Raw genomic sequence first — 15,119 nt, 5'->3', positions numbered from 1 at the left:
GCCGTTTTAGGGGGGCGTGGCAGAGTCTTAACTTTGATAAAGAATATCTCTTTGGTTTTGAGACTTTAGTCTTTGCAACTTCAGGGATCTTATCTATGCACAATCAGCTTGTAACACTCCAAAGAGAAAGGAAAACTTGAAATCGCATCATATGACCCCTTTAATTTTTTTGAGCAATAGAGATAAGCAGAGAGGCGTATCCCCCAATAGAGGGCGCCCCTATGCACTGCATATACTGCATACCCCGTTTTTGTTCCACCGCCAGCCACTCTGGTAATGCAGGCAACAGCATTCCATTCAGTGGCTCTTTCACGCTTTCACATCTGCTTGTCTCTCATTCTTCATATTGATGGAATGTCATGCAATCCACAAGAAGCTCCAAATTTTGAGCCGCAAAAGACAAAACACAGAATAAGACGGGTGAATAAAATTATGTTTTGATTATTGTTTAGAGAGGTTGAGCATTTTGGGTCATTTTTTGGGTTATTTTTTCAGTGTTGGGTAGTTTTTGTGTAACCCTTTGGCTGGGTCATTAAGATGGGAGAATTAAGTTAATCTGTAATTACTAATTCATGTAAGAGGTAAAAAATATTTAATATAATATAAAAATATATAATATTATTGTAAAAATCGATGGGTAAAATCAACTCATCATGCTGGGTTACATAAACTACCCAACTTCGGTCAAGTTAGCCCAACTTGTGTTCTGTCCTATATATATTTACCACTTAGCCACTGGACTAAAAACAACCCAGATTGGGTCATTTTAACCCATTTTTAGAGTGTGTCAACGATTCCAAATGCATTGGTTTTTATGTCACCTGACTAATCACCATATATCATATTTCAGTATATGCAAACTGTGGCCTGGCAAGATTTAAAGTGAACAAAACACATTTTGGTCTAAGGAACACAAAACAATTGTCAGGCTTCAAAAGACTGTTAAAGTTTTGTTTTTGCCATTCTTTTTTTTTTTTTGAGGATTAATGGCAAAATGTCTTCATTGTCTTGTTATATTTATTTATTTATTCTTACTGATCAATGTGTAAACAGTATTTCTTGAAGAAGTGAATCAAGTAGCAGCTATATGTAAAACCTGTAGTTTTTTCCTAGTTTAAGGATCTCTAAAGATTTACTGTATGCTACAAATCATTGTAGATTTAAATATATCATTAAATATTAAGTCAGCACTAATAATATTGACAATAAATAGCTTGTTCTTTCTGGCTTAAGCATCTGCTAATAAAACGACTGTTCTAAATCTAATGATCTAAATCATCCGATTTTCTCTCAAACCTACAAAAGCATCTCAAACATTTCAATTCGCTCCTGGACAACGCACGTGCTTACGCGTCGGACTCGTCACGAGACCTGCCCGCGCTGTGGATGTCGGGAACTTGAGTTTTATACGAGTAGTTCATTACGGGCGGCTCAAAGAGCTAAAACTTCATGTCCTATGGTGCACTGCGTCGGACACTCCGGAGTAATGACTTCCTCTCCAGAAAAAGCAGATTTTGAAGAGACTGTGTGAAAAAAAGCTGTAATTTTGACGCGCAGTTTTGTTGGAGCATGTGTTAAAAAACAATGTACGGTTCATTTGAAGCTGCATTTTGAAATGTAACCATGGCAACCGAACGGCCGTCCTGGTTAGCAGCCCTGCACAGGCTGTAGTGAAGGCGATGCTGAGGGTTAGCTGAAGCCTTATGATATTAATTTTCCTTGTCCACGGTGGGGGTTTAATTTTGTTACGGAAGACAGTCGAGCAGCTATATCTGACCTCTTTCCGTGATGGAAGAAGTCGACAGGATTTTAATTCACTCTCTAAGACAAGCTGGCACGTAAGTATTCAAAATCTAACCGGTCTCCTCAGTTGTGACAAGTCATTTCCTCCCTCTTTGGAGTGATTTGCATCTCGGGACATGTCAAACTTATTTATTGTCAATGTGTGGTTGTGATCACCTCCTCATCTTCCAGGGACATTGATGAGGATGTTCAGAGTGTGAAGCAGTTCACCAGTGAGCTGATCGTGGAAGCGGTGGTGAAATGCCTGCGTGTGATCGACCCTGCGCTGGGCAATGGCTTGTCCCATTCACTCCCCCCTGGCATGTCTGCCCGCTTCAGACTGGGCATGAGCCTGTCACAGGCCTGTCAGGTGAGAGACACGGTGCCTGGACGACGTCCCACTGTGTGCTTGAGTCAATTTGACCCCTCACAACTGACAGAGTCAGCTGATAACCATTCAAAATGCATTACTGCTGGTGAATAAGCACTTTTGTTTTCATCTTAGGTTTAAATAAAGATGTTACCGTATGAACATTTATAAAAATAAAAATTAACCAGACTTTGTAGATAAATTGTGAACATTTTTCATAAAAGATAAATGAGTCCCTTACTGCAGACAATAGATTTTGCAGAATCTTAGAGAGGATACTCTGTGATTGAATTAATCTGTTGTGATTTCATTCAGATGACCTTTAAATGTTAGAAAGGAAAATATATTTTTTATTATTTTAATATCATCAATAATTATCCTTTTTGACAGTAGTTAGTACCGGAAACACAATTAAGTTTCATTTGTAACCACATAACTACATTGGTTAACACGCACTAACAATGAAAATACTTTTATTAATCTTAGCTTTTGTTCAACATTACTAATACATTATTAAAGGGGTCATATGATGTTGCTAAAAAGAACATTATTTTGTGTATTTGGTGTAATGCAATGTGTTTATGCGGTTTAAGGTAAAAAAAACGCATTGTTTTCCAGAGATTACAAACAACAAGCGCTACTCTACACTGCTCAAACTCTCGTTTGAATCATCAGTGGCAAATTCTTGAAATATAAAAAATTTACTTACAGGCTGTGAGTCAGAAGCACCAGACTGTCCTTGCAAAGTTGGAACAGCCCCACTTTATAGAAACATTATGTCCTCTTTTGGAAGGCCAAACAAAGTAGTTTCGCTTTCACAACGAAACACACAGCGGCTTGAGTGTGCGGCGCCCGGCGGATTTGACGAAGGAGTCTTGCGGCAACTAGGGATGCAGCGATTAACCGGTTTCGCGATTAACTGCGATTTAAAACCCCACGGTTAATTAATCGTAAAGGTTCCGCTAAACCGAGTGTTTCTGTGGCGGCTTTATGCAAATCTTCCCACATCGTGACATAGACATGTGGGGGCGTGTTTAAACGAGGCGTTTTAGGAGGGCGTGGACAAGTCTTAACTTTTATAAAGAATATCTTTTTGGATTTGAGACTTTATTCTTTTCAACTTTACAGATCTTCTTTATGCACCAAGAGCTTGTAACACTCCAAAGAGAAAGGAAAAATTTAAATCGCATCATATGACCCCTTTAAAATCAAATGTTGTATTTGTTAACATTAGTTCATGTACTGTGAACTAACATGAAAATTTTTACAAAGGTTACAATATAACTTTAACAAAGGATAATAACTGGTGTAAATATGTTATTAAAAATTAAATTTAAAAAAATGTAAATTAAAAATATATAGTTCATGTTAGTTAATTAACTAATGTTAACAAATGAGACCTTACTGTAAAGTGCTACTGTTAGTACCTCTCTATATGTTCTAAGTTAACAAGGTAGCGCAATGACTTGTAATTCACTCTGATGTGATTTTTGCATTCTTCTGTATGTTTAGGATGTGGGCTTTAAAGGGGAAATTGGCTACCAGACATTTCTCTACAGCAATGAGCCAGAGATTCGCTCTCTGTTCATGTTTCTGGTTGAGAAGCTGCCCAGAGAGAGTGCAGATGCCTCGGACCAGCCTGCAGGTACTTTTGACTACTGTTTTTTTGCATTTATGTATTTGGCATGTACTTGATAATTATATTAAATATAAAATGCATAAAATGGAAATTCACAGTGTTTATTTTATAAATGCATCTTTTTGGGATTGATTCATCCATCCAATTTTTTAAATGTCATAATTCAATCTTCTGCTGAAACAACAGTCTTCTCTCTTGTGATGTTTACCAGACTACTGCAATCATTTTGTCTACTTAAAGCCTGCCATTTCTTAAAATCATCCTCAAGTTCAGATTCAGAAAAAAGTCCCTTCCCTGCATTTCATTAGAAAATACGTCACAATACAGAAGAAAAACTGCAATCTAGCAACTATGGGAGCCTGTTTCTCAGAGTTTATACTTGCAATTCTTTTATATCAATTACTTTACACACCATGTGATAATACTGGAGAATTATGACGTAATAGTGATTTGAAGTGATTCACCTCATATTAAATCTGGTGTGACTCAAAGTCTCCAACCATTTCTTCAACAAATTCTCCAACACCTGAGATGAATTTCTGGCTGTGTATTAATAAAGAGTTGCGGTTGGGCTGTGTGGTCTTCATGCTGGGATCAAAGGGTAATGTGATTTAACTAGGGTGTTAATGTAAGAGCTTAGAGTGCCGATTATTCCCAGCTTTCTTCAATAAACTAGAAATGATTATTCTTCCCCCTCAATTCTACATTAATTAAGCACTCTTGATTGCCTAAAAATGCATTAAAATGTTTTATTATCTTGGAAAGTATCCAGAGTCAATTTCAGTTAATAGCTTGTTAATGCAATTATAAACTCAGTGGGAAACAGTGCAGACTGGTTCAGACTCACTATCGCAAACATTACTATTATTTTTTTCCAAAGAATAGTTTGCTTGCCTTTGTAGCGTCACATGTTGCTTTTGATTATTGGATTAAATTAATATGATTAATGAGGCTAGTTTCTCAGAATTGTCTGATTGTTGCATGTATCTCTCCTCTCTTAGGGAAGTCTGCGCTGCTGCAGAGAGCAATTGCTGCTCAAATTAAAGCGCAGTTGTCAGTGCCTTGGCTCCCTCTGTCCTGTAGTCTCCCCATTCATCGTAAAACACAGGTACCTCAGCATGCATACATCTTGAAATCCAGGGCTAAGGCTTATATGCAGAACTCTAGAAACTTCTTGCAAGCTAACTAACTAACTGACAAATGTGTGTCAATGTAATTTCAGAGTTCCGGCCCATGTCACAGTTTCCACGCCCAGCCGCTGAGCCTCCCATATTCAGTGAAGGTCTCTTCCAGGAAACAGCCAAAAGGCATGCTCATTTTCACTTACTCAATTCAATAAGCCCCCTTAGGTTTGGTGTGATATGTCTTATACATTGTGGTATTGGCCTTGTTGCCACTTGCCCCTGAAGTGTGATTACCCCTTTGAGGAATTTGACAAAAAACTAAATCAGCTCTTATGATTCATTCAGCTAACATTAGTATGTCTTTGATGTTTCTTTGTGAATTCTCTCAGAGGTGCAAGAATACTGGAGGAATTATTTGCTGCCTGTGACCGCCCAGCCTTCGCAGCATGCCTCAGTGCCAGCATCCCTCCTGGAGAACCACATCTCTGAACTTAGTGCCACACAGGAGTGGGAGAGTGAATGGAACAGCCAAGGCCTTCTGTCAAGACTTACACCTGAGGTTATTCTCATCCCTCCTTAGAGTTCATCCAAAAATAAAAATTCTGTCATTAGTTGCTTAGTGATAGTTTTGACATCATTTCTAGGTCTCCATGGCGTTTATAACAGTGTTATTTAGCTTTGTTTATATAATATTAGAGTATTAATATTTCAAAACTTGGCTTTTATTTTTTTCCAATATATATTTTTAGTTGTCACTGTAATTTTATTAATTTTTGTTATATTCGTTTTGTTGTGCCTTTGTCATTTTAATAGTTTTTAAACAGTTAACAAGGTAGAGCAATGAATTATAGTTTTTTTTCTTTGTATCTTTAATTTTTAATTTAAGATTTAATTTAAAGGTATAGTTCACCCAAAAAGTAAAATAAAATTCTCTTCATTTACTCACCCTGAAGTTGTTTCAAACCTGTATGAATTTCTTTCTTCTGCTGAATGTAAAAGAAGATATTTTGAAGAGAGTAATCAAACAGTTGTTAGTCCCCATTGGCTTCCATAGACCAGAAACTGCTTGGTAACCCACATTCTTCAAAATGTTCAGCAGAAGAAAGAAATTCATACAGGTTTGGAGAAACCTGAGGGTGAGTAAATGATGACAGAATTTTAATTTTAGGGTGAATTATTAGTATTTACAGTATTTCAGTAAGTTGCTAAAGCAACATTTCTAAAAGTGTAAAGTCTTTAAAGTTTTTTTTCATCTAATATAATCTAATAATCCTCTAATAATTCATTTTATTTCAGATGACCAAAAACCCTTTGAATAGTTTTAGTTAATAGTGTTCGATTTGTAGATAAACAATTTATTTGAGTTTGAATGATCGGTTTCATTCATGGCTGTCAGTTGTATGATGCTTTATTTGTCATTTTAAAGCTTGACAGCCCCAGTCCTTATAGCCATGATTTTCTTTAAAAAAGTACATTTTGTGGTATGTAAAAAAAAAAATCTCTTAAAAAAATCTTCAAATAAAAATAAATATTTTTATAAAAACTATCTCTTTAAGAGCCGATTAATATTATTATTATTATTAAGTTCATGAATTCATCATTGTGCATCATTTAACAATGTCTGAAACTGAAAGTAATGTTAATAGAATAGTTAAATTGCCGAGCACTTCATTTCAGTTTGGCTCAGTTTACTTATACAGACGGCCTTCTTTACAGCCTCAGCATGATGTCTCTCTAGCACGACGCCTAGCTTCCCTGTCTTGGTAATAACAATAACACTAGCATGTAAATATTTTTGCTGCTGTCCTGCTTTCCTTGATGGCGTCTCTGTGGTAAAGGCATGTATCAACACGAGAATGGAACACAGAGATGTCTTTCACACAAGTGTGACATTCAGCATGAATGTGTCCTTTGACTGTACCGCTGCCCTCTCACATCTCAGTTCCACATTCTCACCTCACCTGCCCCTCCAACTAACTTACACACTGGCCTATTGTCTGCACATATTTTATTTGTAAATCGCAAGGCTTTATCTGTGTTTGTAATTTATTTCTGTTTACTGTTTTTTCTGCAGTGCTTTGAAAATAGCCAGAGCGCATTCAGAACCATCATGATTTAGTAAATTAATCAAATGTGATATTCAACTAAAGAAATATAATTAAGTATTTCATTTGGTGATTTAAAGCCTTGCCACTCTTGTTATCTTGTCTCTTCAGGAGTACCGATCCAGAAAGAAGGCCCGACTGCAGAAGCGTATCGAGGAGCAGCTGAGGGCAGCGGCTCAGCCTCGTCCTGACACACACGGAGCCACGCGCTCGTCTTCTGACCTTGCTGAACTTCTGCAGGCATTCGGTGGTGCTTCCACTGGGGGAGATGTGCTGACCAAAGGCACACGCTTCACCCATACAGAGAAATTCACCTTTACACAGGTACCTGTCAGAATTTGTTTACTCCAACTGATGGGCCAGGGTTCCCACATGCTGGAAAATCTTGGGTTTTGTAATGCTGTTTTCCAGTCATGGAAAATTTCATACATGTCATGGAAAATAATAGTGACATGACTGTGTTACTAACAAGGTTATTTTCAAAATGTAGACATTTTGGGACTACAGCTATGACTAAGCTTGCCAGACATGGAAATGTACCAGAAAGGTGTGCCAAAAGCTCAATCAAAAGAAATATGTGTCTGAAAATAAAATGCTGCTGGGTAGGGCTGTGCAAAAAATCGAATGCGATTTTCATGCGCATCTCGTCAGTATTTACTACTAATCACCAGAAGTGGCTTTACTGACGAGATTCGCATGAAAATCGCATTCGATTTTTTGCCTAGCCCTACTGCTGGGGTATAAAGTCCATAAATTGGTGCTCTTTGGATGCGGGATTTCTAAATTCGTAAAAAAAAACAAATCACTCCAAGGCACTCTAAATTATAGTGAAAAAATTAAAAAACCTTTATTCACATGGCTTTTAATTTTTTCACTATAATTTCGAGTGCCTTAGTAATTCGTTTTTTTGATGCATCTGAAATAGTTTTTTGTTTTGAGTGAGAAGCAAAGTGCTAATATGTGACATCTATATAGTAATTTTGCGTGTATTGACTGACTGTAGATGTGTTGCACACAGTAAACGCATGGTAAAAATAGTGGTGTGCCAGTAGGCTGTCATGTAATCTAGGCTGAGATAAAACATAGATAAACTATTAATACTGATAATATGCTTTCTCAGCAGGACTCTGTGATTGGCCATTAGTTTTTCCATTTTCTTAGATTGTATGATTATTCCAGTAAACTAATGGACTATAATACAGCTTTATAAATGATACATAAACATTACAAAACACAAAATTATTATTATTATAAACATAATTATATAGTAGTAGTAATAATATTTATAATTCATAAACAATACATAAACCTTTCAAAACAAAAAATTATAAAACGCATTTATATAGTAATTAAAAATATGTATTATGTTTATATCACTGCAGTCTAATGATTATTTTATATTATAAAATAAATGCCATTTAAATATATATATTGGTAATTGGACACTTACAAAAGTACAAAAAAAAATTTGTATTCGTCAATCGCTCCTTGAAAAACTTAAAGCCATTTCTTACTATTATTCTTATTTATTATTAAAGCTAAAACCAAAAGTTAATTTTAGATCCTTAATCCAAGTAATTTCATCTGCTTGTAATCTAAATGAGTGGATCTTGAGATGTTTAGGCTCTTAGCTAAAAAGGCAAATTAAAAGAAAAGGACAAAATGATTTTAGGAACCTGAGAAGGCAGCCCAGCAGATGGCAGCAGCAGCAAGTGCACTTCCCAGCTCTCACCAATCAGAGGAGGACCTAAAGGCCCAGCAGGAAGCAGAACTTTCTGCTCTGCAGCAACAGTTGCAGCAGCTGTCAGTCCAAATGGAAGAAGTGGGAGGAGACATCAAGCAGCTCACTGTGTCCATCCAGCAGGTAATGACCAATCAGATAAAATGACATTATATCACATATATAGTATAACATATCACATATAATATAGTGATGTAACAATAATAATATGGGGAAATATTTCAATTCTCAGAAGCGTCAGTTAATGGGAGAATAAATGCAGCAGTTTTTTTAAATCATTGATATGTCGCATTCCTGTCTGCAGGTGTCAGATGAGCTGCAACAGAAAGAGGTTAGTAATGGCGAGAAGGAGAATTCGATCAAAATGAAGAGACAGACCATTGACTTGCTACCTGATGCTGAGAACAACCTGCTAACATTTCAGGTACACAAGTCACACACCGTACACACCTGTATCACCCCCGTTCAGAACCAAAAACAAACAATAAAAACAGGAATAACAGTACAGTGCAGACAGAATTAAACCGTGTGACTAATGACATGTTTCTCTTTGTCTGTCCTGTGTGTTTGTGTTTGGTAGAGTCTGATTGAAGCAAGCTCTAAACGAGTGGTTCATTTAGCCTCTCAGTGGGAGAAACACAGACTCCCGTTGATTGACGAACACCGCAGACTAAAAGAGCTGTGCAGCAACAGAGAGGTACCTTGTGTTACAGCCCCATAGCAACTGCAGTCATCTAAAGCTAATATGCACTCCTATCTAAACAGCCAAATATGTAGATATCAATTAAATTATTTGTACATCAAATCCCTGGATAATAACAGGCCGATTGATTGATCCTGCATTAGTTGTTTTTGCAAAGTAGTTTTGAGAATGAGGTTTTGCCTCATTCTTTAAGGTAATTTTTGTGATATTTGCTATAATATCAAGAAAGTATGAAAAGGGCTACACGATTTGGGAAAGAAGTATAATTGTTTTGTTTCTGATAAAAAATTGAGTTTAGGATTTAAAATGTATGTTGTTTTTATTTGGTTTTGTTTTAAGTGCTAGGTTTGCTGTGCTTCTTTGTATTGTGCACAAAGCTTGTTTGTGTTGTGGCTGCACATTTTTGCCCATCAACATAACAATAACAGCAATAACAATCATTTTAATTTTAGGGTGAATTATTAGTATTTACAGTATTTCAGTAAGTTGCTAAAGCAACATTTCTAAAAGTGTAAAGTCTTTAAAGTTTTTTTTCATCTAATATAATCTAATAATCCTCTAATAATTTATTTTATTTCAGATGACCAAAAACCCTTTGAATAGTTTTAATTAATAGTGTTAGATTTGTATATAAACGATTTATTTGAGTTTGAATGATCGGTTTCATTCATGGCTGTCAGTTGTATGATGCTTTATTTGTCATTTTAAAGCTTGACAGCCCCAGTCCTTATAGCCATGATTTTCTTTAAAAAAAAATAGCATTTTGTGGTATGTAAAAAACAACAACAACAAAAAAATCTCATAGGTTTGAGACAACTTGAGGGTGAGTAGATATTTTTATAAAAACTATCTCTTTAAGAGCTGATTAATATTATTATTATTATTAAGCTCATGAATTCATCATTGTGCAATCATAATAACATTAATAATAATAAAAATAATATCTGTTATTATTATTGCTAAATAAAAATAAGAAAATAAAGAAATATCTCTATTGTGATAAAATAAAAGTACTCCAAAATAAAAATTGAAGTTAAGGAAAATTTTAGAGCATTAATAATAAGAAAAATTGTATTTTACAGTACAACTGTAAAACTAAAACTTTGTTATTTATGGCTGTCCTAATTTCTTAATTTCTAAGCGTTATACCATCAAGCTTTTATTTTGGCAGAAAACTACAGTTCTCTTTTGTTGACAACAGCCTCTTTATAAGCATTTCTCATTACAAGTTTGATGGTTGTTGCATGTTGTGTTCCCAAATGCATGTTAAAAGTGATCTATTTACTGTGAACCAAGCCGCTCCGGGACACTGAAAACACTGCATCATGAAAAAATTCATGTAAAATCTTTGCTATGTTATTTTAATAATCTCTCTAAGGCATATTACGATTTTTTTTGTTTTGTTTTGGGTGTGATTAATTGTGCAGCCCTTACTATAACTTTGACTGTATTGTGTGCCTTCATGAAGTAACCAGTTATGTTAACTTTCCCTTAGTCTGAGTCCTCCAGGAAGCTGTCAGAGATCAAAGACCTGCATGACAAAATCAGACAGTCTGCTGAGGAGGCCAAAAAGAAGGAGAGTGTGTATAAGCAGCTGGTACGAAATGTTTTCATTGTCTCATCCCTTCCCTCTCCTTTCAGTCATCTAAGAAATGTATTTAGCAATTACACCATGTCCTAACCACTAAACACAAGTGTTCAGTGCCATCTGTTCAATGTAAATTGTTTTGTCCTCATTCGCCATCACAAGACATATGATCTTTTGGTTTCAATGTCTGTTACATCTGGCTGTGTATTCCCACTCCCTTTGGAATCTCAAATTCCCAGTCCACATAAATGCATATTAAACAAAAATGTACATTCTGATTGGTTGTGCTTGTGTCATGGTTAGGACATGGTCTAAAAAAAATCATTGAAATGTTAAGTCTGTCTTATAATATTTATTGTTTGTTGGTTTAACATTTACTGTGTTTGTTTACTCTTTTTCTTAATGTTTTTCTACAGCTAGCTGAGTTTGAAACGCTATCTAAAGATGTGTCTCGCTCAACCTACACCATGAGGATCTTGGAGATCGTAGGCAACATAAAGAAACAGAAGGAGGAAATCACTAAGGTATTTGTTTGAGTTTATCCTTTACCTAGCCTTCAATTAAATACTTCATCTGAGTTCATGACCTGTGTCCACAGACATTAGCTTTGTGTTTGAAGTTGGCAGGTCTTCAGAAGCCTTTTGACCTCTGACCCTATTAATCGACCCCCTGCAGATTTTGTCCGATACAAAGGACTTGCAGAAAGAGATTAACGGCCTGACAGGAAAACTGGACCGAACATTTGCTGTCACCGATGAACTGGTGTTTAAGGTCAGTCTCGTTTCCAAAGGTTTAAAAGGTTTTTTATATATATTTATAAAATATATATATTTATATATTTTTTATATATGTATACATATTCTTGAAAGTCTCACCAAGGCTGCATTTATTTGATCAAAAATACAGTAAAAACAGTAATTTTATTACATATTATTATAATTTATGAGAACGGATTTATACTTTAGTATATTTTAAAATGTAATTCTTTCCTGAGATAGCAAAGCTGAATTTTTAGTGTCAAATCATTCTGATTTTCTGATTTGGTGCTCAAACATTAACTGTTGTGGTGCATAATATTTTTGTTGGAAATGTGATTTTTTTTTTTTCTTTGAATAGAAAGTTCAAATGAACAGCATTTTTTCAAGGAATAGAACTTTTTGCTGAATAAAAGTATTAATTTATTTTAAAGGATTCAAATCATTTGAACAATAGTGTATTTAAAATAATTATAAAATATATTGTCTGTCTTGTTCATTTTACATGGCAAATTGTTTCATTTTTCAATGTGCTCTCAGACCCTCTTATATAATCTGTAGTTTTCATTGTTTTGTAATAGTAATTCAGTATTAAAAAACTGAAATCTTTAACTGTAGGATGCCAAGAAAGATGAATCTGTCCGTAAATCCTACAAGTACTTGGCTGCCTTACATGAGGTATGAGTCTGCATATTATTAAGATCTATAAATAAATGTGATAATATATATTTTGATGTTGTCCCTGGTCTTGACTGTTTTTTAAAAAGTTGCACATTGTAGTGCTAAAATGCAGGTACTGTGTTTGAAAGACATTTTCGTCTCATGTGACAAGACGAGCAAAAGGCACGCTGCTTGTGATCCTGCAAAAAACATTTCAGACAAAAAAGGCACATGATGTGGTGGCTTTTGCTCAGGCCATTGGCAGTGCTTTAGTCCATCTGTTCAACCTTTGAACTACACAACTGAACTTAAGAGCTAATGCCCTTGCTGACTTAACAGGATTCTGGCAATTTTGTCCTGCAAGAGAATCATCAACTTATCATTCTAACATTTTTGTGCTCTCAGAACTGCACTCAGCTGATTCAGACCATTGAAGACACAGGAACCATCATGAGAGAAATCCGAGATCTTGAGGAGCAGGTGTGAAACCAAGTCATGTTTAGATTTAAGCAAACATCATTTCATTGTCACTTTTCAACTGTCATCAGTTTATGTATTTATTTTTTGTAGATTGAGACTGAAAATGGCAAAAGAACAGTTAGCAATCTAGAGAAGATCCTTGAAGACTACAAGGCCATTCGTCAGGAGAACTCAGCCCTTGCTGCGAAGATCCGGGAAGGTTGAGCTGTTGCTCGGTCTGTGTTCGATGGTACTGCAGAGTGAAATCCCGGCCTGCTGAAACGAGCGCTGCTGTGAGAGACGTCAGTTTGGCTCCCATCTGCGTCAGCCCTCCATCCGAAATAATCCTCATCACATTAGCAACTTTCAGCTTTTACTGAGGGTTTGAACACAAACGTTTTTTGCATCAAAATGACACAAATTTGAAGAAATGTTAGTTAAAGCTAATTCTGATCATTGTGATGAGATTCTGTTTTTTAACAAAAAGCTTGGACTGCAATAATTTGAGAAGGACCAGTGCCGGTGCTTTGGCTTGATAAAACAACATCTTTGTTATACGGCGATAACCATATTATGTACGTGAAAGTGTTCGTTAACAGTGACCTCTGATTGTTGTTCATCATATGGGTTGATCTGCTCATGAACATTACGAAAATTCAAGCTATTTGAATCAGCTTGGAGAATAGTGGGCTGATAACAAGTGAATACTCATAAACAGCTTGCCTGTTTCATATTAAAGCATACATTTGATAACGTATCTGTTTGTTTGGCTCTGATGGATCCACAGAGCTGCTCAAATACTCATCATTGAAAGTTATATTGTCATTGAACCTCTGTGATAGACAAATACTCTTGTCAGGCTGACTGTAGGAAAGCTGTGTAAACACATTCAAGTGTCTGATTGACTAACACTGATGATTGTCCCAATCAAACTGGTTTTCGAAACCGTTTCATAGTTTATGCCTGTTTTTGGAATGTTTGATTTTAGAGATGATATCGAAAATGTTTTGTAATTTACCATGACTTGTATACATCTGCTCAATCTCTGAACAAGATGTTCTGATATTTCAACATTTTGCTACCAGTTACTGTCCTAAGGAAGTTGTCAGATAATCAAATCTGACAAAAACATTTGCCACCCACATTTCACTCCAACTGAAGGGGATATATATATATTATTTATATATATATATATATATATATAAATAATTGTTCCTTCCAGATTAATGACAATTGTCCGAAAACGGTCATAAAATTAGCTTCATTGTGTTTAAGTAAATTATTTTATTTACATTTTGGAGCGAAATATGATACTACTTGTTGACAGGTTTCGTGAGGTTCAGTTTCTACATGGTTTCAGAGGATATTCCTGGGATATTGACAAAACACGTTCCTGCTGCCACCACCACACCGTTCCACACATTCAAATGAATGCTGTATGAATATCAATACAACAGTTACTTCAGACATGAGTGGCTATAAAGTGACAACATTTTAGCTTTTCTGCACTTATTTTATATCTCTGAGCTGATTAGCCCCGTAAATACGTTTTGGCAACTTGTGAAATATGTGCGAAACGTGACTTTACTCTTTACTGCAAGGCCTAACTAAAATCGACTCGCTGAAAAAAGTGCCTTCCGGAAGGGGCTCATAAAAAAAATCTATTTTGTCAATCGGTTAGGATAAGATAGTAACATAAGTCGAACACGTGATCAAAAGCGGTAACTAAACTAATTACATCAGCCTTTTTGTTACTGCACTAAACCAGTCATAATGCGTTCCTTTTGTGTTTTAGGCTACAGCGCATTTGGCTGTCAACACTCCTGTAGTCTGCGATGAAACACGCGTATAACAACACCATATAAATAATTTGTAAAAAATCCTATGTTTGTGAAGTAGAACCAGTGGCTTCTATGGTCACATCTTGTACATACATGCCTATGTCTCCTGGAACAAAACGTATGCTAAGCACATTCAGTCACGTAGCACATGTAGGCAGTTGCCAGGTCGTCTGACCAATCATAAGGCATGAAATATTGCAAAATTTTCATCAGGGAAACGTATTGGTTGGACTGGCATGTAAACACGTTTTCCTCCTAAACCAAACCCATAGATAAGCGACGCAGCAGAATACACCTCTTATTGGTTTAACGAACTGTCAATCATTATAAGTCTGGCATTTGATTGGTTAAT

General features: G+C 35.8%; 1 protein-coding gene across 1 annotated transcript; it reads left to right on the top strand.

Annotated features, from left to right (window-relative positions):
• Window positions 1-1,476: 1,476 nt before the first annotated feature.
• On the top strand, window positions 1,477-14,063 carry ccdc22 (CCC complex scaffolding subunit CCDC22). The gene is made up of 16 exons (XM_016542332.1): window positions 1,477-1,838; window positions 1,975-2,152; window positions 3,665-3,797; window positions 4,793-4,899; window positions 5,014-5,098; window positions 5,305-5,474; window positions 7,132-7,344; window positions 8,693-8,884; window positions 9,066-9,185; window positions 9,342-9,458; window positions 10,960-11,061; window positions 11,469-11,576; window positions 11,728-11,823; window positions 12,426-12,485; window positions 12,873-12,947; window positions 13,038-14,063. Exons 1-16 carry the CDS (start codon window positions 1,789-1,791, stop codon window positions 13,149-13,151), a joined length of 1,920 nt encoding a protein of 639 aa, XP_016397818.1. The 5' UTR covers window positions 1,477-1,788; the 3' UTR covers window positions 13,152-14,063.
• The last annotated feature ends 1,056 nt before the right edge of the window (window positions 14,064-15,119 follow it).

Source organism: Sinocyclocheilus rhinocerous, unplaced genomic scaffold (assembly GCF_001515625.1).
Source record: "Sinocyclocheilus rhinocerous isolate Xijiao unplaced genomic scaffold, SAMN03320098_v1.1 scaffold1600, whole genome shotgun sequence".
Classification (NCBI taxonomy): Eukaryota; Metazoa; Chordata; class Actinopteri; order Cypriniformes; family Cyprinidae; genus Sinocyclocheilus; species Sinocyclocheilus rhinocerous.
This window is presented reverse-complemented; position numbering and strand designations above follow the sequence as displayed.

Coding starts and splice junctions, on each gene's coding strand:
- ccdc22 (XM_016542332.1), top strand. CDS start 1,789: ATGGAAGAAGTCGACAGGATTTTAATTCACTCTCTAAGACAAGCTGGC. Junction 2,153..3,664: donor GCCTGTCACAGGCCTGTCAG/GTGAGAGACACG, acceptor CTGTATGTTTAG/GATGTGGGCTTTAAAGGGGA. Junction 11,824..12,425: donor CCGATGAACTGGTGTTTAAG/GTCAGTCTCGTT, acceptor CTTTAACTGTAG/GATGCCAAGAAAGATGAATC.